The sequence below is a fragment of the Orbicella franksi genome, chromosome 3 (genome assembly GCF_964199315.1).
Source record: "Orbicella franksi chromosome 3, jaOrbFran1.1, whole genome shotgun sequence".
NCBI lineage: Eukaryota > Metazoa > Cnidaria > Anthozoa > Scleractinia > Merulinidae > Orbicella > Orbicella franksi.
In genome coordinates this window covers 22,960,001-22,983,562 of record NC_138147.1, presented here as the reverse complement: position 1 = coordinate 22,983,562, position 23,562 = coordinate 22,960,001, and the positions used below count along the sequence as shown (strand labels likewise).

The 23,562-nt window shown below is 39.2% G+C and overlaps 1 protein-coding gene and 1 pseudogene across 2 annotated transcripts in view; one reads left to right on the top strand and one right to left on the bottom strand.

Moving 5' to 3' along the window:
* Nucleotides 1-23,562, bottom strand: part of LOC145482722 (ATP-dependent DNA helicase Q1-like) — a 361,760-nt gene that overhangs the window by 356 nt on the left and 337,842 nt on the right. Inside the window, exon 2 of the mRNA XM_081461364.1 lies at nucleotides 202-4,871. Within this exon, the coding sequence (XP_081317490.1) occupies nucleotides 202-827 (626 nt within the window). The 5' untranslated portion in view covers nucleotides 828-4,871. The remainder of the gene's footprint in view (nucleotides 1-201; nucleotides 4,872-23,562) is intronic.
* Nucleotides 1-23,562, top strand: part of LOC145482658 (von Willebrand factor A domain-containing protein 7-like) — an 82,281-nt pseudogene that overhangs the window by 39,170 nt on the left and 19,549 nt on the right. The window contains exons 3-10 of the transcript XR_014048791.1: nucleotides 5,257-5,364; nucleotides 5,750-6,189; nucleotides 13,045-13,189; nucleotides 13,723-13,947; nucleotides 14,318-14,892; nucleotides 15,812-15,989; nucleotides 16,654-17,270; nucleotides 19,813-20,142. The product of XR_014048791.1 is annotated as a von Willebrand factor A domain-containing protein 7-like (transcript). The remainder of the gene's footprint in view (nucleotides 1-5,256; nucleotides 5,365-5,749; nucleotides 6,190-13,044; nucleotides 13,190-13,722; nucleotides 13,948-14,317; nucleotides 14,893-15,811; nucleotides 15,990-16,653; nucleotides 17,271-19,812; nucleotides 20,143-23,562) is intronic.

Below are 23,562 nucleotides of genomic sequence, written 5' to 3'. Positions count from 1 at the left end.
GATGAATTATCAATATAATTCATAGAGTAAAATTGTCATCGTTTGTAAACAGATAGAGAATAGAGCATATTTTTTCCGAATTGTAGTCGCAATGTAAATACTTGTCGGTGCCGTAACCGTGATTTAGATTTCCCGGAAATAAGCTAAGTCTGTAACAAACATGACATGAATAGACAAGGAATGAATATTTTACGCACTTACCATAATTCAACACAGTGAGCTTCGTCAACAATGCAGGCAACAACATTCTCCTGGAAGACTTTGCTTCCCATTAGCTCTCGACCTTCCTTACTTAATAGAGCCTCTGGATGGGCGAATACAATTGAAGTGTTGCCATTAACAACATCTCGAGGAAACTTCGTTGAATTCGGGACCACGTGCTCGCTTGGTTCTTGTTCATTTCCGAACAAGTTCTCGGCCGGTTCCTTCTCGTTTACAGCAAGCTGTAAGACATCAGCGGTTATCCTGCGAGCTTTTAAGACTTTCAGCTGATCTTCAATGATGGAATTTAATGGACATACCACAATAACTATGTTCTTGGTGGTCTTCACAGGAATAAAATGAGGTAGAAGGTGAAAGAGCATTGACTTGCCAAATCCAGTAGGTAGGACTCCAATAACATCCTGACCTTTCAGCATATATTCAAAACACTTCATTTGAAGAGGTTTTAAATTTAAAGGTGGAAAATTACCGTTATTTAAGGAAAATCCGACTCGACGAAGCACTGACAAAAACTTTGGTTCACTCGATGAGACCGCCATCTTGAAAGTTCCGTTTAATATATGATAATTTAGTACACCCAAGATATTTGGGTGTTCTGAGATCATGTGACCAGCCGATCCCAGGGCCTTTTCCCGCCCCACCCCCAAGCCAGGGAAAAGACCCTGGGAACGAGGTTGAAAGGGGGGGTCACCGACTTCGTTTTGGAGAGAACATGTCTAAATCTGAAAAAATCGGGCTTCATTAGCGAATAAGGCCACAGTGTCTTTAATCCCAAAATATTGCAATTAGATGTTTCAAGTGAAATGTTCTCTACCAAATATTGTTTAAGTAGACCTATAAAGTAAATTCAGTCAACTGGTGAGGTTCCTTAAAGAACAAGTTCGCATTGAGCGACCATAGTTTCACGCGCCTTGCAGCCGCAAGATGGCAGGATTCGATGTCCGTGGACATATATCTTGAAATTTTTTTTAACTTCCTACATTGATTTTTTGTTCATTTTTGGACAATGTGGAGATAATTGTAAATAAAATCTGTTTCTGGAAAGAAAGGTAGGGGTCACCGAACGTCCAAGATAGTTAAATCCAGGCAAAGCTTTAGCAATGGCCATCTGCCCTATCATTGTTCATTTTATTACTTAGCGCGCGTTCTCATGCGTGACTTGACGTGTGAATTTGCGTGCGCAGTAAGGATGCGCAGGAACAATTAGCGCGAGCGTCCTAATACAATCAATAGTAATAGTAATAGTAATAACTTATTTAAGAGCAAATGCCCACAAAAATCAAACAAAATCAAATTTCTTCGAAAAGGCTAGAAAGCTCAAATTCGCCCGTATTTTGCATATAGCTAGCTCCTAGCAAGAGTGCAAACAGGCTGTAGTTTTTTCCTTGAAATAGTTTTGTCTTTCCGAGAAAAGCGACGTTTACGATTTAACTTTCAGACTCAATTTCATGCAATTTAGCGAGTCCCAACTGCGCTGAAAATCGATCATTTTCATTCGATTCGCATTTCGCAACTACTGAGCGCAGAAAAGTTGTAATGGAACCAACTTATTGCAAAACTATTCCTTGCAGAGAGAAGCCCAGTTTCAAGAATATTGGATTAATCTAATTATTTAGCGGTAAACAAAACCAGAGTGTTCTCCAAAATCGAGTTAGTCGGTGAAAAGAATTGTCATTTTGACTATGTGCCATGTCTCGGAATTCCAAAAGATTTTAGAACTATACTAGGATAGGTCTTTCAATATATGTAAAGTTCAGTTTGGGCAAATGATTAGGCACTCGTCAAAAAATTATTCGAAATCGTTCACACAAAATCACACCAACAGCTTCCGAGGGTGCGTGACCAAAAGTATTATCATCGTATCGGCATATTACCTCAGTTCGAAACGTCAGCATTACCAAACAGTATAAATGACATACACATAATAATAGCATGTTCACCTACCACGGTTTGTAATATCCTGAATCTTGCAAACTGATTCTTTCCCTGCATATAATTTTCAGCCGTGTTCTTGTCAGTACTCATATCCGACTTTGAAGAAAAACAGTTACTGCCAAGTCCCATGTGTGTATCATCTATCTGTGTTCTTTGTGTCGTTTGATTAAGCCAGTAGTAACTGCTGAAGCGTTATTCCACGTGCGACTATCGGGTTTCCATTTTAAAGACGTTTGAAAGTCCTGCATTTTGACTGAAGATGTGTTATCGGAGACTCGTGCGTTACAACATATTTTACGTGGGGGTGAGGGTCGGGATTTCAGAGCTTTTAACAGAGTTACTTTTCTTTGTCTGAATTTTAAGCCACGAAGACCTGTTTCGTGTGTAGCATTTTATCGCTTTACCTAAGAAGGGAGACCCTAACTTGGAACTAACATCGAGATATTGGAAAAATTCTAACGTTTTTTCTTTCGGAAATAATTCCCACTCTACCCTTACCTGTGCGCAAAGACCTTTGCTGGACAATATGCAAATTAGAGACGCGGAGCCATCGAAGATGGCGGCTTATTTGTTACTGCTAATTACTGGGGATTTCTACCTGATAGCAGCTTGAATGATTGTACCGAACAACAAAACGGAAATGTGGGAACATTTGCATAGGAACTTGGTAATATTGAACGATTTGGGGAATTCAAAATCACCAGACGAATGCGTTCAGGTTATGCAAACCTAATGGAACACCGTTGAAATGGCAAGATAGGAATGTTGTTTGACAGTCAAGACATGATGACCCAGCTAAGGTAAACATATATATGTTGGTTTATGCTTAATTGTGCTGATATTCCTGTGGTCACGCATTTGACTGCTGGCGTGATTTTAATTTTTTTATGTATGATTTGAATAACGTTTTGACGAGTGCCTAATCATTTGCCCAAACCAAACTTTACGTATATTGAAAGACCTATCATAGTATAGTTAGAATCTAAAATCTTTTGGAATTCCGAGAGATGGCACATGGTCAAAATGACAATTGTTTTCACCGACTGACGTACTCATTGTTGGAGAACACTTTGGTTATGTTTACTGCTAAATAGTTAGATAAATCCAATATTCTTGAAACTGGGCTTTTTTGGACAAAGAATAGTTCTGCATTAAGGTTACAGTATACCTTCGGGTCGGCAATTTTCTTCAAATTTGGATTTTTGGGTCAAAATAGTGGTCGAAGAATAATCTCTTATTTCTGAAAAAAATTTTTGAAAAAGGCTTAATATTGGCGGAGAAATGACGGTTTTACGTTTTCACCGGAAGTAAAAGTTTACCTCTTGATTGACAGCCTTATGGCGCGTATGCAATCAACCGAGACGATTTTCGCGGGAATTACCTATATGGATGTCACGATATTGACTACTCAGTTGATCAGCATTGTTGTTCTGACGACCCAGCATTTTTGATATTAGGCGTGTCTCTATTAAGTTATAAGTAAACATAGACCACGTTTAAACCATGGACCGGTTCGAAAAAGCGAAAACAGCGAAGAACGAATGAAAATACATCAATGAGTGAAGAAGCGAAAGTTTGCCACGCGGATGAAGCTATAGTTATCGTATAAGGCGGGCAAATATTCGTGGTAAGAGAAAAGAAAGGTTCTGTAAAAATGTCGGAACTTGACAGCAATAACAGGGATGCTGACAGAGACTCTTCTGATGAGTCCGATATCGACGAATCGTCGGACTCATTGAGACCATTTGAAATATTATCCATGCACATTTGCCCACACACAGTTGCCCTCCGCGCTATCTTTTGTTTGTTTCCTTCGCTCAGCCACTCTAGCGTTCGTATCCTTCTTAGTCTTCCCCATTTTGCCAGACCAGCTTCAAGAAAAACCGAGCTGCAGAAAAATTATCTCTCTGCCTTCGGTTCCTTGAGCGCATTGCGAAACACAAGAGTTTTTTAGGGATTCGCGCGTAAATTTCACCAGGAGGTTAACGATAGTAACGTTTCCCTGCACTGATTGGCTTAGTTATCTGAGAACCCAGTTGAAGGCGTTTGTGGGCGGAGTTTGTTTGCGAAGCAGAAAATTTTTCTTAGCGCTGTTTTCTCGAATAAATTTTTTCACTTGAAGCAGACACTTTAAAGAGTTATAACTCAAAGGGAATTTGTTCAATTGCTCTTAAATTTGGACAGTGGCTAGTTTAACATATAAACTACAAAAGCGTGTCTGGGAATTGTTAATTTCGAAATACTTTTTCTTCGAGAGCGATTTTTGTACGATCACTCCACATTTTTTTAATCCTATTTCGAAAGTGTTCTGTAACTTTTTACTGCAATCGAATATGCCAAAACGCAGACACGTTTTTTAAGCGCTTTGGGCCCTGAAACCGAGGAAAACATTAAATTGGCGAAAAACGAAATTCGCTTTGACTTGTAGCTTTCGAAAGGTGATTCGGGCGCTCGCATTTAGTGGTCGTGAAAAATGCGACAATTCATTTTCTTTCAAAATTCTTGGTATAGTTTGATAGCCAGCTCCATAAGCTTTAATTTGATATAGGGGTTTAGGTATCTACAGCTTAAACTGCACGCGCTACATCGCTTGCGCGCGAGACACCCCTGAAGGTATACTGTAACCTTAAGTTGGTTGTATTGCAACTTTTCTGTGCTCAATAGTTGCGAAATGCGAATCGAATGAAAATGGTCAATTTTCAGCCCAGTTAGAACTCGTTAGATTGATGTCTAGACGTGAAACCGATAATGTCCTTTTTCTCGGAAATACCAAGATATTTGAAGAAAAAACTACATAGAGTTTTGACTTTTACTAAGGCCTACTCATATGCAACAGTAGGGCAAATTCTATTTTTCAAGCCTCACCGAACTACCTTTGATTCTTGTGTACACTTGCTCTTAATGTCGAAAACGTGGGAAGTGTTTGCATAATCTTCCGAGCCAGAGGCTTATGTTAAAAACGCTCTACAACAAGTAAATAAGATCTAACAACTAATTACAAAAATGAGGTATTAAAATGCTTCTGAAAACTTTAAATACTAATCCTTAAAAGAGGATTAGTATCAATATAATTTGTTTCTTATGTTCTGTTTGATATAGAGGAGATCAAGTCTGTCAAGAAATTATCTACCGATTTTGTACAGAAAACAGAGAATCCCGCAGGCAGCACGGCTTTTTTTTACATCCTTGTACCATTCAATGACCCACGTAAGTAAGAAACGGTCCACTCGATTTTAGTAAAGGCTGGTTTCGATATGATCGCTGCAAAGTAAGAAAAGTTGAGCGATCGTAGTGAATATCTGGAAACCAGCCTAGCAAACCACGAAGGTGACGCAAACAAGCAGCATATAATTGCAATGTACGTGCGTTTTGAATCTTGGTGCATTTCTTAGCCGTCATGATCATTTGAAAAACAAAAACAAGCAAAACTGACCAAGTTATGCGTATTTTGGATTGGGTGAACCACGACAGCTAGTTTTTCGTATCTTTTCTTGAAATTGAACGCTGTCATTACTTATTTAGTCTGAGCTAGTTTTCAGACCGATAGGTATTACAGTGGGAAATGTAAATTACACGTTTACTACTTTCTCAGGAGTTGGTCCCGTAACTGTTACAAGTAACCCAGAAGAAGTAATTCAGGCCGTAAGCTCTCTTAAAGCTAACGGAGGAGGCGACTGCCCTGAGTTAGGCATGACGGGATTATATCAAGCCCTTCTTCAAAGTGTCGAAGACTCTGCTATTTACTTCTTCTCCGATGCCGACGCCAAAGATCTAATGTTAACTCAAGTAGTTCTTATTTTGGCAAAGCAAAAAAGAGTGAGGATAAATTTTATATTAAGTGGACGCTGCTCATATGGACGAAAACGAAGATCAAGCATTGTGGAGGCACACCTAGGATCACAACATCTGTACCAAAGCTTAGCTTCAGGCACTGGAGGTCAGGTTCTGAGAACCAAAAAGAACAAAGTTTCGGTTCTTGTGGATATTATTGGCTCTAAAAGTTCAGGTGCCGACTTCAGAGATCTTACTGAGGTGAATAAATCTATCTGCAATATGCGAATTAACGGCTAAATTATCTTATTTACGAAATAGATTTTTCCGTGTTGCTATCAAGTTTTAGCAGGAGCCATAATCGGGGACGGAGACCGTAAGCACACGCCATTTCTAGTATTGGGGTTGTCTCCATGATATGGGACAATAATTCTATTTTTAGAACAAATTGCGCCATCATCTGCGGCACACGCGCGTACATGCTGCGAGGATTTTTGCGGATGTCGCGCGGGGGAAATGGCGTCCGAAATTCCCGAAATTTTTTCGTGTTATTGGCCCACAACTCAAAGCGTTTACGTCTGTTGGAATTTTGCGTAAGTATTTTCGTCGTACGCTACTCCAGTTTGAGTGAAGTAAGACAGTGTCGAATTTAGGTATGTTCCGTTTTAAGCTAAGATATATATCGCTTACCAAGTTGTGTTCCGACGGATGCTTCTTTTGCATGAGCTGTACATTACTCCACTTTAAATTTCAAATATGTTGAAGATTAACAGCTTTTCCATTACACAGCAAAAAACTAGCTGGATATATTTAGATATAGCAGAGCTTCAGGACCTCATAGTTTCCTAGCTCCTCTTGCCACACGCTTGCGAGGAATTTGCCAGTCTATCGCGATCGAAAAGAAAAACAAAATAATTGCTAGTTTGAGTTTCGCCTGAATTGTAAGCAACGCTTGATGTTTCATCAAGGCCCAATAACTTTACGTCCGTAGATACTGCTCAGTTTTATTCGTGTAAAAATCCAGTAAATTCTCTGTTGTCGATGAATGAGAGCGCCCGCCGATGCGTGTTTTGTACAGTCAGTCTGTTGGAATTTTGCGTAAGTATTTTCGTCGTACGCTACTCCAGTTTGAGTGAAGTAAGACAGTGTCGAATTTAGGTATGTTCCGTTTTAAGCTAAGATATATATCGCTTACCAAGTTGTGTTCCGACGGATGCTTCTTTTGTATGAGCTGTACATTACTCCACTTTAAATTTCAAATATGTTGAAGATTAACAGCTTTTCCATTACACAGCAAAAAACTAGCTGGATATATTTAGATATAGCAGAGCTTCAGGACCTCATAGTTTCCTAGCTCCTCTTGCCACACGCTTGCGAGGAATTTGCCAGTCTATCGCGATCGAAAAGAAAAACAAAATAATTGCTAGTTTGAGTTTCGCCTGAATTGTAAGCAACGCTTGATGTTTCATCAAGGCCCAATAACTTTACGTCCGTAGATACTGCTCAGTTTTATTCGTGTAAAAATCCAGTAAATTCTCTGTTGTCGATGAATGAGAGCGCCCGCCGATGCGTGTTTTGTACAGTCAGTAAACATGATAAATTGTCCTTCCGCCGCACTTTCGTGTGAAAACGTACATCGAAATCAAACAATAACTCTATAGTTTTTAAATATGTTTAAGATTGATAAATGTTTGAGAACATATTAAAAGCTAAGCTGAAAATATGCGAATAAAGCAGAAATAATCAGCAAAGTTACGATGACGCTTTCTTTAGTCAACAGCGAATAACGATTTCGATTTTGTTGATCGAGTTTAAAATATCAAACCTCCTTGTCTATTTTCATTTTCGCAGTGTAAAACTTCACTATGCTTATGTTGAAGAAACACACATGATGTCAGTAGCCTTTTTTGCGTTCGTGAAATTTGTTGCAGCATCTCAGCGCAAAAGATAACGAAAGAAATCTTTGTCAAGATTTGGTGACAATTGAAAACACCGACTCGGACTTGAAAATGCACGAGCTGCACTATTCAAATGAGCTAATTGTACGCGTCAGACTTTCCTTTCAAAAACTTTTGCAAACTCACACGGCCAAACAAGCAGAAACAATAAGAAACCATCAAAGTAGGTGTTGGTTATGATTAACCATTGTCCGAGAAACTCACTTATTAACTCGATACAAGAGTAGAGAGTTTTCTTGCTATATTCTTAAGTCAGAACAAACGCAAAAACATACGCGTAAGCTTACAACTAGCGCGAGCAGATCTTATTATTCATTCCCAGCGCGAGATTGAAGTCTTGTTTTCGACCCTGAAAAACCCACCTTTTCCGTTGGCTCAGAGCATAAAACTACATATAAGCGCCCTGGTTCTTAGTCCCTGCCTTATTCCCTGCTATCCCAAGACTTACGGTCTCCGTCCCCGATTATGGCTCCTGGTTTTAGAATAAATCTAGTAGCGTTCTATCACGAATGCCGTTCTCTGATTGGCTACGCTATCCACTATCCATTCTGTGATAGATAACAAAATAATGGCCGCTTCTTGGCGTTTTCGAGGTGTCTGTGAAGAGGATTTAGATAAAGTTTGTAACGACTAGTAGATTTATACTAAAACAATTAGATTATTCGCTCTGGATTTCTATGCGTGATAGTTGACTCGGGCCGCGCCCTGGTCAATTATCACGCGTTATAGTTCACCACTAAATTTTCTCCGATTCTTATTGATTTAAATTGATTACGTGACGCGATAGTGTTCATCCGCGGAGAGACACTATCAGCCCATAGTGCCCGTCCGAGGAAAATGCCCGGATACATCACGAGCCAGAGCTAACCGGAAGCTCAAAAATTCGCCAGGTCCGGTTGCTATGGGGTGATGTCATTTATCTGTTAGGTTGCTGTCATCGCAAGACTTTTGCGGTTCTATTGTGGTTAGCGATAATTGCTTTCAGAGAGAGTAATTGTGTACAAAAGTAACCTGGTTATTTTCAGATATGATCTGGCCACATAATTGATATTTTATAATAAATTTTCATAACGCGGGAATATTGCGCGGTCATATATAAAAAAAAAGACTTCGACTACGAATGAACCCGTCATCGGTCGTTCAAAACGGACACAAAACGAGATGTGCCTCTGAGTTAGAAGATATGGTGTCTCTCTGACGCATTTGTGTGAAATTGAGCCAGTTTCCAATCGAATCTGCCTTGAGGAGTTAAAGAAGGCGCGTGAGTTTTCTTTTCAGCGGGAAGGGAAACAAAGGAGGTGCCCTGACTATACATTTGGATTGGTTTGCGCTTAAACCATAAAACAGCTGTTGAAAACCAAACGAAACCGCCAGCCACGATTGATTTACGGCATGAATTCATTCACCCAAAAACGACGGAGAGAACCAGAAAGTGTTTTCAGGTTGCGCTGCCCGTGACCAACCTCCCAGAGCATCGAATCAAGACAACAGCTTCAAAACTCAACAAGTCAAACGCACCAAGTTAAGTCTTCCGATTAATATTTTATTTGTATCATAACTTACACCCATTGTCATGCTTTTAGATTGAATGGGGACTAGATAGCTACTAAAATGTTAAATCACTATTTTCATTCGTGGGTTAGACCCTAAACTGAAGTCCATGGTACACCAGTTTTCTGAAAGACGAATCCAGATATATAGTAAAATCACCATGTAGCCACATATTATAAATCCGCTCTGGTTTTCCCACGCAAACGTCCTCGCAGTATTTCTACGTTACCGAGTGCTACAGGATATTTTACAAAAACCACATAATTTTTCAGTAATGCGTGACACTATAGGAAACAAAAACAACAACAAAATCGTCATTTTTCCCTCGCTCGTTCATATCATACGAACATGTGACATATCCTTTTTCTGGTTCATCCAAGCTGAAGTCCATGCAATACAGTTGCTGAGAGCTTCATGATATGTAACAAAATCGTCATAGTTGTTTTTCCGTCGTGCGTGACATTATAGGAAAATGTTACATATCCTTTTCTGGTTCACCCAGGCTGAATTCCATGCAATACAGTTGCTGAGTGCTTCGGGATATGTAACAAAATCGTGATATTGATTTTTCCGTCGTACGTGACATTATAGGAATCTGTTACTTATCCTTTTCTGGTTCCCCCAGGCTGAAGTCCATGCAATACAGTTGCTGAGCGCTTCGGGATATGTAACAAAATCGTCATGGTTATTTTTCCGTCGTGCATGACATTATAGGAACATCTTACATATCCTTTTCTGGTTCACCCAGGCTGAAGTCCATTCAATACAGTTGCTGAGCGCTTCGGGATACGTAACAAAATCGTCATAGTTATTTTTCCGTCGTGCGTGACATTATAGGAAAATGTTACATATCCTTTTCTGGTTCACCCAGGCTGAAGTCCATGCAATACCGTTGCTGAGCGCTTCGGGATATGTAACAAAATCGTCATAGTTATTTTTTCCGTCGTGCGTGACATTATAGGAACATGTTACATATCCTTTCTGGTTCATCCAGGCTGAAGTCCATGCAATACAGTTGCTGAGTGCTTCGGGATATGTAACAAAATCGCCATATGTATTTTTCCGTTGTGCGTGAAATTATAGGAACGTGTTACATATCCTTTCTGGTTCATCCAGGCTGAAGTCCATGCAATACAGTTGCTGAGTGCTTCGGGATATGTAACAAAATCGCCACAGTTATTTTTCCGTCGTGCGTGACATTATAGGAACATGTTACATATCCTTTCTGGTTCATCCAGGCTGAAGTCCATGCAATACAGTTGCTGAGTGCTTCGGGATATGTAACAAAATCGCCATAGTTATTTTTTCCGTCGTGCGTGACATTATAGGAACATGTTACATATCCTTTCTGGTTCACCCAGGCTGAAGTCCATGCAATACAGTTGCTGAGTGCTTCGGGATATGTAACAAAATTGCCATAGTTATTTTTCCGTCGTGCGTGACATAACAGACACATGTTACATATCCTTTCTGGTACATCCAGGCTGAAGTCCATGCAATACAGTTGCTGAGTGCTTCGGGATATGTAACAAAATCGCCACAGTTATTTTTCCGTCGTGCGTGACATTATAGGAACATGTTACATATCCTTTCTGGTTCATCCAGGCTGAAGTCCATGCAATACAGTTGCTGAGTGCTTCGGGATATGTAACAAAATCGCCATAGTTATTTTTTCCGTCGTGCGTGACATTATAGGAACATGTTACATATCCTTTTCTGGTTCACCCAGGCTGAAGTCCATGCAATACAGTTGCTGAGTGCTTCGGGATATGTAACAAAATCACGATATTGATTTTTCTGTTGTACGTGACATTATAGGAATCTGTTACTTATCCTTTTCTGGTTCACCCAGGCTGAAGTCCATGCAGTACAGTTGCTGAGTGCTTCGGGATATGTAACAAAATTGCCATAGTTATTTTTCCGTCGTGCGTGACATAACAGACACATGTTACATATCCTTTCTGGTTCATCCAGGCTGAAGTCCATGCAATACAGTTGCTGAGTGCTTCGGGATATGTAACAAAATCGTCATAGTTATTTTTTCTGTCGTGCGTGGCATTATAGGAACATGTTACATATCCTTTCTGGTTCACCCAGGCTGAAGTCCATGCAATACAGTTGTTGAGCGCTTCGGGATATGTAACAAAATCGTGAGAGTGATTTTTCCGTCGTGCTGTTTCCAGAATCGCTCGGCATTTTTCGTAAAGAATTACATCATGTACTCGAGATTTCTATCGCTTTTGAGAGCTTTGTCATAATTTTTGAGATAATTTCCTGACTGCCCATAACATTAACTGATTTTCAAAGTGTCGGTGCACATGATCTTCGAATTTGAATACTAGAAAATTCAGATTATTTTTTGGAATCGCTAAGCAACAAACATGTATACAGAGAATACCCTAGGCAGGTTTCAATTAGGTTTTCCGCGGAAAATCTGAGAACATTTCTGACTCTCGGACATTTCTAGGCTGCTGGGCATAGTCACTTCGCTTACTGAATAACAGTGATAACTGAGATTAGCGAAAACGTTTCATCTATACGTGCTCCGTAGCTTTACAAGAGTAAGAAATGTATCAAAAAGTCTAAGTTTTAAACTGGCGTTTGCGCCCCAACCTAGAAAACACATTGTTTCAACGTTATTTTTTCTTTTAATCCAAATTCTTCACGTCAGTCGCGCGATTTCCCGAATCGCCGACTATTAAAATGTTTTGTATCTTTCTGACACGATGGAATTGTCTCACAGTAAATATAATTTCACACTTTAGGATTATGACACATTCGTGCAAAACTTGACGCGTTTTGTGGAACATAAACGATCACCGACAGGGATATGATTACACTGGAATGTTGTAAGCCACTGGATATCCCGTGGAGATGTAGGACTAAAAGTTCTACATCTCCACGGGATCCCAGGTCTGTTTTTTGGTTGCTAAGAACGCCTGGCTCGTTATGATAGTACTCGTCCGCGAAAACAGTTCTGTAAACAATGGGGCTTATAGAAAATAAACAAATGAATTTGTATTTAGAGGGTTTTTGTTCGTTTTCTTTTTCAAATTTTACATTTGGCGTTCACGGCTTTCCTCTAAAAAAGTTGAAAATAATTCAATATGATTTTTGAACTGGCAAGCGGAAGAAAATTTATTGATGAACAATAAAGACAATAGGGTGTTTATGTCTCGGAACTATCGGTCTGATAGTTGCCCCTTGGAAATTTGATGTCCTTAAAACCAGCATATTTGCCCGAGAAGCGAAGCTTCGAGGGCAAATATTTGTTTTAAGAACATCAAATTTCCGCGGGCAACTATCAGCCGATAGTTCCTCGACAGAAACACTCTACTGTTTAAATAGAAATCTCGAGCTCATAATCTAATTGTTTAGTAGAAGCACAAGTGGAGATGTGGGAAAACAAGAGCAGCTGTGAGAAAGAGCATTTCCACAGCTCTATCGAGTCTTCCTAAACTTTCACCCGTGCTTATAAAACAAAAACACGAAGAGAATGTTTTGTCCCGCCGTAACTTCGTTTAATCTTCAGACTGTTCGCGAATCCAATGAATGCATGCGCGGTGTCACTCTCTTAAAAGTCAGAAATCAAAATTGTATTTTTCAGGTCATTTTGTTGCACGTGAAGAGCGATGCTAAGGAAAAGGCCCAAGACAGTCAGTTTTCAATTGACGTGGATAATACTCTGGAGGATATTTTGATAGTGTTATCTGCAGAAGCTGATCCTAGCATAACCTTGCTAAATCCAACCGGTAATGTCTGACATGTTCGGTTAAAACAAATTTAGTACTTTGAAAATCAGTGACAAAATCTGCATATACTAATACTTAATCATTCATTGCTACATTGTATGGTTTTATTACTCTGTGAACAGTCCTTAACTATTAGTAAGCACCTTTGATGTACAAAACAATTTAAACATATTAACGACACGTTTTAGGTCAATTATCAGCTTCCGGCAAACTTAAGCAACCTACAACAACCTACTGCGGATTTTAAGATATTTATTTATTTTTCAATGTTAGAGTCAAGGTTGCCTGGTCAGAAAATTTCCAGAACAAACGGTACTTCTTGTGAGGTTTAAAATAAACCCAAACAAACAGAACTTAAAGGCCAACGGTGTTTCGATTACCTTCAATAAAACACGCGACTGACAAATCGAACCCCCCTTTGCTCTGAATTGTTTTTCAGTTGTCCACTGGTACAAAACTATCAACCGACATGTACACGTTTAAGTAACCCATGTCGCGATCCGAAATTTATTCAATTCACTCGCCTTTTCCAGAAAACCAGCCCTTTACAGCTAAGGTTTACAGTCAGTTTGATTACATCCACGTGACTGAAGTCGGGAATTTTAAGAGTGAACCGCTAGTGATAAGCGTGCGATGCACTGGACCCTACAGTCTTCAGGTCACTGGACGGAGTACACTGGACTTCACCTATCAGCTTTCGTCAGTTGAAAATCTGGAGACTCGTGAAAGCAAGCGCTTACTCGGAAGTCCTGTTTAAGGTAACGGGATTCTCAACCTCACAAATATTGTCAGTTACATACTGTGTTAAACTTATGACGTAATCGAGATCGTTTTATGCATGGGACAAAGGCGGAGGAACGATTTTATTTAGAGTGATGTTACGATTTTTTTTTTCTATGTAGTTGCCTACCCTATAGTTAGAAGCTACTTGGTGCCATACATATCTCAGGCACTGTGGACCCTCACTATTTCTTGAGTCACAAGGTTACTGAAAAATGGATAAGCCTTCGCTTGTATGACCAATTTTTTTTTAGCAGTTTCTGTCATTGTTTTAAAACGGAGACACCAGCAGTCTACACGTAATCGTTGTAGTTTCACGTACCCGTAACAGTTGAATTCATTTCACAGGTCAAACGCTGCTCCTAAACTTGGCCTTCACCAAACCAGAGTTCATAACGGAGGTCATTTCACTCTCACTTTTGAACTCGAATGGTGCAGCGATGGAATCGTTTTCAGTCGAAAGAGGCCAAGGAATTCACAGCGGTTCTTACTTTGTTCTTTTTACTCCCTCTTCTGAAAGATTCCGCTTTCAATTGACTGGGAAAACAACCGACGATAAAATTATACGGAGAGTAAAACCGACAGAAATCCAAATAGGAGAAGTTCAGTTTGACTATCGGTCGGTCAACTACTCAGGAAGAATTTTCCCTGGCATTACTGCCAACATACCTTTAAAAATTAAAAATGTGGGCATCTCCCAGAACTTAACATTGAAAGCAATGGACGACCTTGGATTTATTAAGTCATTGGTACCTAATTACCTCTTCGTTGCCGAAAATGACACTGCTCAATTCTCACTGGTAATGAGGGCGCCAGCTAATGCCAGTTCTGGAGAAACAAGTACTGTTACACTATATGCAACAGTGACATCCAGCGGCAAGCTATCCAACTACATGGTGTTTTATGTTAGCGTCACAACAAAGGTGAGTATGAGACCACTAGGGGTGAAAAAGAGGCAAATTCAGTGTTGTCAACGTTGACGTAGTTAACAGACCTAATCAGTACTAGCGTATCATGTCTATCACGGAAATAAATTTATATCAAATCACAGTAACACCGCAAATGGCAAAAAATGCACAAGCCTTATAACTCTGCCTGCTATGCGGAGTTTAATTTTTAGTTTAACAAGGTAGGATTTGCCAAACTGTTGTATGTTCACGTAAAATCTAATCTACCCTCCACCCTGCAACCGAGTTGAGGCACTCTATTCGTGCGCAACCAACAAACATTTTCAAAGTCATTTACACTACTACTGAATACTATTAATATTACTACATCAGCATATTGAAACTTTGAATAAGGAGCAATTTGCAATACAAGAGGACTTACTAAACTCTTTGAAAGTAGAGAGAGTTTTGACAGAGATGACAGTTACATTGTACGATCGAGAGATATTTGTGCTCTGCTCCTTTTCTTTAGCGATCTGTTGTGGGACTTGTGGGGACAACAAGTTGTTCTTTAGCCAGCGGATAAAAGGACGAAGAAAACAACATTCTTATTCTTCTTATTATTATTATTATTATTATTATTATTATTAACTTGTATTTTCGCCATTAAAACGGCCTCATGTAAACCACAGCCATTATCATCGTTACATCACGTTTGATCAAAAATAAGATAACGTCTCATCGTTTAAGAAAGTGTAAGGCCTCAATCAATTCTAGTCCTTTACGAATACACTATACATTATATGGATTCATTATTATACAGTGTAGGCAGACTATAATATGAGAAAGAGTGGAGTTACCAATCAGCGGAATACGTTATATCAGCCCGCTGTGCTCAAGATTTGCAGATTAAGTAGCAAAAAAGGAAGGCTTTCCTTGTTTTGTTTCGTTTTAGGAAGACGACAACTCTCCGCCAAGATGCCAAGTTAATAATCAATCAGCAACGTGCGATGCCGTGTTCAATCTATCCACGTGTTCAAATATGACGTGGACAGCGTACACAAACGTTCTTGACCTAGGAAAAGGGCTATTAAGAATTACAGCAAAGAACTCCAAGCTTGGAAAGTTAACTGGTATGAATGATAAAGTTTTAACGGGCCAAAATCCCTGAAGGAAACATAATCATCCAAATGCCAAATCTTTAGTCGGTATCCTGACATCAATGTTTCTATTTCCGCATTTTCTCTTCGTAAGTAGCGGTTCATGTTTGCCAACTTTTTCCGCGTAAAAGGCATGAGATTTTTTTCCACAATGTCCAAAGACATTCCGAAGATTTTCAGGTCCAAATCCCATGGGTCTACTCGTAGTTTTCCTTTCCAAAATCGTCAAACTGGGGGAACCACCGTCATTTATATGGACTTTTCTTTCATTGGTTTGGGTTGAGAAACTTTTTTAAAGTGTGTCAGTTAGGGTTATAAGGCTGCATGTAATAGACCATAGGCGTCAGAAACTGGTCTGTAGGTCAGTGAGCGTGAGAGGCAAGCCTGACGCATGAGAGTTGACAGGTATAGCTGGTACAGAGGTATATTTTGTATGGTACATCAGGTATATTGCTTCATGATTATGAGCGCGTTCATTTAAAGTAGATTTTAAGACTGAGTTACGATATTACTGACGATAACTGTTAAAAACCTCTCCTGTGTAAAAAAAAAAACTTGTTTTACTGAAGAATAATGGACAGGCCTTATATCTTTGTGCGCTTTACTGAAGAGATGGATGTTTACTTTTTGCCAATAGTTGTTCCCTTTCAAGCAGGAATATCCAACAAATCCACAGCAGCGGTCTACACTTCAACATGTTGCCATCCTACCGCCAGCATTGTCGCAGTTGATCAACTCGGTAACACGGGTGTTTGTGAATTAAGCGCAGTAACACAAGTTATAAACATACGAACTGACACCAAATACTCCAAATTGAATGTCATCGTGGGAGAAACGTCCAAGCTTGAATTTAACATCACAAATTTAGGAACTCAAGGCTCGTTTGCTTTACAATTATTTGAGAACAAGTATTACATTGGTTACGTGACTCCTCTAAACATTAAGATGGATCACAGAGAAGTGGTGAGATGTGAAGTTGTCCTGATCGGTAATAGAGAGACTGAGTCTAATGAGACAAGGCTTGTAGTTGAAGCAACAACCCTGGAAAAAGAAATAAACACCCAAGACACACGCGTATTGCAAATGGGCGTGATTGTGCAGGCAAGAAAAGAAGATCGGCCAAAACCTTCACTTGAAGTGAACATTACAGCTGATTTAGATCCTAAACCAATGCTCATCATCCAGTACGGAGTTAAGGTTGTGCTGAGATTTACGGTGACTAATAATGGCTTGGCTGGAACATTTTATTTTAAGGTGAGTTTCTAACACCCAACTTCCCAATGATGAAAGTTGGTGTATATATGTATAGCTTGTGATCCCTTAGTTAAGAAGAGTCGTGCATTATAATCATGAGTTTTTAAATCTCGCAGTCTCTACTCGACCACTCTACCTCTTTTGATTTCTTGTCGCATTTTATGACTTTGTTTTGTACGTAAATATGGAAAAGTACTTTAAAGTAGAGACCACTTAGTAAAACAAGACAACAATTCTAAACAGGAAGTGGTTCATTTTCAGACAATAACGACAAAAGGAAGATACAGAATAACGACCCCTGAGAAATGTCAAATTTTCAAACGTTTTGCCGATATTTTGTTTGCATTGGCGGTAAATTGAGTATTAGAATATGTCTAACAGGATTGGTTAAAGAAGTATAACAGTTCATCAGAAGCTCAAGCTTCCATGTGGTAAGACCAAAATACAAAGGCGACTCCTTAGCTTGTTAACAGACGTCCTTTTCGGGTCAAAAATATCAGCGCGCATAAGAATAAATTCGGCAAAGCAAGCGATCCGAGCGTGGCCTTCCTACCAATTTGGGTATAGCAAAAAAACGGCCAATGAGGCGTACAAAACTCTTTTAAGTGTGCTTTTGAATTTACGTTATTGTCGAGTCCTTTTTAAACTTGGAACATAATATATAGATTTAGCCAAGCCAAAAAGCGCAGCTCCTCTGGGCCGGCTTGTTCAAACCCTGATTTAAGTGGCTGAACACAGCTTTTGATACCTGTGTTTCATTCACCTTTTTCTCTAAAGCCCTTGATCCTTTGGCCGCCAAAAATGGCAGCAAGCAAGTCAACAACAAAAACGTCGGTTTTTTTTATAGTTAAGCTGACGTAAGTGCTCTTGCCATGGCAACATGAATAAATATAAACAGGCCTTTAAAATCGGTTTTGTTTATCTGCAGAAAATCTATTCATTAGATTTTCTTTATAATTTGCATGCAACAAGCTTGCAACGATGCTCACAAGTTAACACTATTTTAATAATAATTTAACGGAGAGATCTTTAATTATCCCTTACTGAAGGTTCACTGGAATATCTAGAATTTCCTTTGTTAAAGATCAAATTTTTTTCAATACTCCAGTTGCTTATCTCCTAAAGTATTTTCGTGCCAAATTTCGTGAAATTCTAATAAGTGGTTCTCGAGAAAGCGTATTTCCGAGAAAGCCATTCAATCGCACTTTTTTGACTTACTACGCATGCGCTGCGTTTAACTGGGTTCTTTTGGCAACAAAGAAAAAGCTGAGAATTGCTGGGTTCTTTATATGTTCTTTACATCGTTACTTTTCTAACATACCTTTGTATTAAAAGAATAAAACCATAAATACACTGTGTTCAATTATAAAGAAAAATAGTACAGGTAGTGCGGGCATTGAGCAAATAAAATCATCGCTGTATTGACACCATGTTTGTTTTTTCCAATCCTTGTGCGCGCGCTGAATTGCATTGGCAAGAGCGCGCGCGAAAACTGTGTTCGGCTACCTTAAGGTGGCTTACTACAGTTTTGATGGATTACAGCAGCCCAACTTCTAACTCTTTTCATAAATGTTCCAAGATATTTTTCTTTTCTCTATTTACTATTTGTTTAAGTCTTTTATCATTCTATGGCCAAAATGAACGACCGAGTACCTAAGGAGAGACTGAGCACTAGTAGGTTAAATCACGTTTTTCTCAAAATCTACCCGAATGACCCCACCGATTGCGATTCACCCCTACAAATCAAATGTGAAAATTTCATCATGGGTTGTACGGTAGGTTTTCGAGCAATCCTTGATCAAAGACTAGCTTTTACAACCTTGGACGAGAATCAATTGAATTACGCATGCCCTTTATTTAAGCGCGCGCTCATGTGATGCCATGTATCGCGTGCGAGACAGCAAGAGTAAATTAGTGCTCTTTTACCGGTTATTTATAGAGCTTTTTTATCATATTTAAACACATGTTTGAACGGAGTTTGAAACTATTGCTGTGTATACCGAAGTGATTTAACGCCTTTCAAGTGCTGAAGTGGTTTTCGTTTCTTCTTAGGGTTACTTGCGTCATTTTTTGCACAAAATCCCAAGACTAAAGGAGCTGGAAGTCATTTGGCCGTGTCACCAAACGCTTTACTGAAAAAAAAGAAAAGCTGGCGAAAGAAAATTCTGTCTTGATCTCTTCAGTAATTTATTTTATATATACTATATTTTTATTCTTATTTTATTTCTCACTTTATCTTTACATATTTTTTTAAGTTACCCTCGACTCTCGACATTTAACCCTCGACTCTCGACCCTCGACAATTAGATACACTCGTTCTACTCGCATCTGATTAGCTCATAAGCAATGAAATTGAGTCGTGCTTGGGAGTCGGTACATCCAAAAGGAATTCTAATGGGAAAATCCCGCAAAACTCATCAGGTCGCTTTTGACTGTTTCATAAACAGTAGAATCAAATGTTACAGCTTGGACATGCGCCAATCCGTGAAACCATCCTTTAATTCATCATCAGGTTGCTGATTACTGAAATATTGCTTTGTAGTCATCACCTTCATCTGTCATCTCCACTCAGTTTACACCGAATCCAGTCTACCTTAACCACAGTGAGACAACCTTGCTCAAGCTTGAATTACAAGCTAAAAGAAAACAGCTTCTAGAAGAGACGATGCGGGTCAGTGCGACATCACATTCAAGCAGCAATGAAATAAGGCTTTTCAGTAGAAATGTGAAAGTCATTCTAAAAGAGGAAAGTCCAATCTACTCTCTCAGGAGCCTGGTACCGAGTGGAAAGGTGGTAATAAATGCTGGAGCCACAGTCAGAGTCAACTTCACGGTCATAAAGGTTGGTCAAGCTGGACAATTCGATTTCAAGGTAAGCCGCCTGTTACAACAGGTCAGTTACATCGAGCCTTTGCCACTGACTGATTATCGCTCTCGAATATGTAATCATTTTGTGTTCCATCAATCTGTATTACCCGTTCTTTCCTCGTATTTCCATAGCACTTGATCGGAGCCTTCCTTCTTAAATGTATTTTAAAGTTCGATATATTGTTTTGAATGTAAGGGAAAAGTAGAGCGAAAATGCATTACATTCAAAACAACTTATTAAATCAACGAAAATAGTGATCTTTGAAGAGCAACCTGCCCTGAATTCCTGATTCCACAACATCAGAGGTAGACACCTATCGGCGTGTTGGGAAAAAACGCTGGAAAACTTAGTTTGAGGTGATATTAAACGAATACTTTAAGTGAAGTAGTGGTAACAACATATACAACTAAAGTTCGCGTGACGAAATGGCTAAAGTGGACCTTTGCTTGGAACCATTGCTTTACTTTTACTGACTTTACGACGATGAGCCGCGTTCCCCCCCCCCCCGGTCTCACCTGAGCAGACTGGGTCTGAGAAATAGACACACATGACGAAGTAGTCTCGATGTCAATATATCGATTGAAGAAGTTCCATTATGCCACGTATCGAAAGCTTATTAACGTGTAAGTGACAGAATGTCTTCTAAATAGCTGTTTTGGCGGTCAAAGGACATCATTTGAGTCTGGCGATCGGTAACTTGACTTGCAGCATTCGAAGAACTGAATGTTTGCGGCAGTTGGCGATTCCAAGAGTGCTGTTATGCGCTAAAAGATGGAAACTTGGTTTGCGACTGTGTCAGGCCAAAACAGAGCAGGTGTAAAAGCAGGTCACTTCAAGGGCACAAAAAAGGTATTTTGGCGAGTTACATGACAAGTAGTAGGTACCGGGCCTATGAAAGTATGAATGTTTTGACCTGGTTTTAGACTTATAATATGTCTTGACTTGGCGGGAAGGTGCATTCCGTGTCACAACAGTATAGTTACCCATAATGCATTGCAAGATGTATGTGAAAATAAAGGCTGCTGTTAGCCAGGAACCAGAACAAGCAAAGTCAAGACTATAGCATATTTGAGGAAACGAATGACCCCTTGAATTGCTCTCTCTAAAAGCTTTGCCCGGGATTGAGATAATTATCACAAACAATGCAAAATAGCGACCTACACGAACTCGTTGGCGAGGTGATTTTCAACGTAGCAAAATTCTGAACTTCGAAATTCTCTAGGTTTCTCAAAGTTGAAAATAGCCGAAGAAGGGTTTTCTGCCCATGGAGAAAACAAGGAAAAGACAAAATAACGAACAAATTTTAAACCAAGGTAGCCGGGTTGATGATTAGAATTAACGCTACTGGACTATAGTAATTCTAGGACTTGAGAATGTGGACTGGACTTGGAAATCCGGATCATCACTTTTTCTGCCTTATTTGGTTCACCTTTTGGTTGTTTAAATGTGAGTTTCTATAGTTCATTGTGCTTAAACAGTGCCTCAAAATCAGTTCCAGAGTGAAATTCTTATTCTGAACCATCTTTCTGGCAGATAAGTTTGCACAAACGTACAGAAACTGGTGTTTGAGGCCATTCCAAGACCCCCAGCAGAGAACATAAATGTTTCCAAAAGCCCATTTTATCAAAAAAGAAAACTACTGTGCTAGGTGTTTTGGAAAGAATAAGTTATATTTTATCATATCAAGGGTTTAAAGTGATGTTCAGTGTCGGATGGCACGTTTCGTGCTCATGACGTCACAAAACACATTTTTCTAAATAAGCCAGTTTGCAAAACAACTTTTACGCCAATTTGCTGTCAACGTGTTGCTTAGGTAAAGGAAATGTTGATAATATGATACAACATCAACTAACCCGTATTTAAAAGATTTTATGAATACTTTAATATTGTCACGTGACCTATTACCTAACATTGCACGGATTTAATGCAGAATAGGCAAAATTTAAAACACGCTATAAAAAGGTCTTTGTAAAAGAAAATTAAAAAATTACTAGTCTTACTCACTATCAGTTGTTTTTTTCGCTCAAACAGGGTACAAAGTTTTGAAATAATAACTAGTCACGTGACCAGGCAATGGAGCGTTAACTCTATTGGTGTTGCTCAACAATGTGAAACTACTTCGGGTGTAGCTTTTTAGGCTAAATGTTCATATATTTATCACTTTATTAGTGGAATGAAGACTTGTTATCGCGTTCAAGCACCCAGCAGCTTATGCCTGTAGTTTTTCTAACGAATTTATAAACAAAGAGAACTGTTTCGTTCTCGAAGTGTAAAATCCTATGTTTGGCTACCTTAAATGACGTCAATAGCTTCCAGCTGCCAGTTCTTAACTAAAGCAAACATTTTTTATTGCTACTTACCGAAAAAAACGTCAAGTGCCTTTATTTTTTCCTTTAAAACAAATATATATTTCTATTTCTCAACTGATATGCTGACCCTAACCCTAACCCTAAGCTTAACCCTAAAACCTAACCCTAACCCTAACCCTCGCTCTAACCCTAGCCCTAGCCCTCGCCCTAGCCCTAACCCTAACCCTAACCCTAACTCTAGCCCTTGCCCTAAGCCTAACCCTAAAAGCTAACCCTAACACTAAGTGAGGTAACCCTTACCCTAAACGTACCCCTAAACCTGACCAAATTTTTTCATCTATTTTGTAAAAAGCTTCCGTAGTTGTAGGAAATGTTCCTTTTCATAAGGGAAACGAATGAGCCTGCAATGGTAAATCAGGTCATAATGGGTGCCTTATTTGCCTCACAAGGTCATTAAGCGTCTCCAGCAATGATATTCCTAGACAAAGGGCTAAATTTCCCTTCATTTTATGAAATATTGAGGAATTTTATATTCATCACGCAATAACTCAGTGGGGAGCAGTATAGCAATCACGTGATAGTCATAAATCACAAGAGAGCTTTGTTTTACTTAAAATAATATATGGTAAATTTGGCATGGCATTTGCCATTTGCAATTTGTTCTGTGACAGACTAGTGCAAACCCAAAGACCCTACAAACACTCAAAATGTCCACTTTGAGGGGGTATGGTACCCTAAAATATGGCGATGTTCATGAAAAATTCAATTTCTTGAAAATACAAGACTTAAGACTCTTGAGGACTTATCAAAAGCATTTTGAAACGATCTTGCCGAATTTCCTTCCAGATGAGTGTGAAATTTAAGGAAAGTACACAGTGGTATAAGTTTTTTCGCGTGGCAACGGCCATAGCAACGACTGTTTACTATAGAACGTGACCAAAAATATAGATTATTTTTAACTTATATGAACGAAACTATTTAGAAAAAACTTTTAAGACATGCACAACTCGATTGGTATAATTATTTGTCAAAAGCTTTGCCTCAAATTGCCATCACAGGCTCATTCATTTCCCTTATGACAAGGAATATTTCCCACAACTGCGTAACTTTTTAC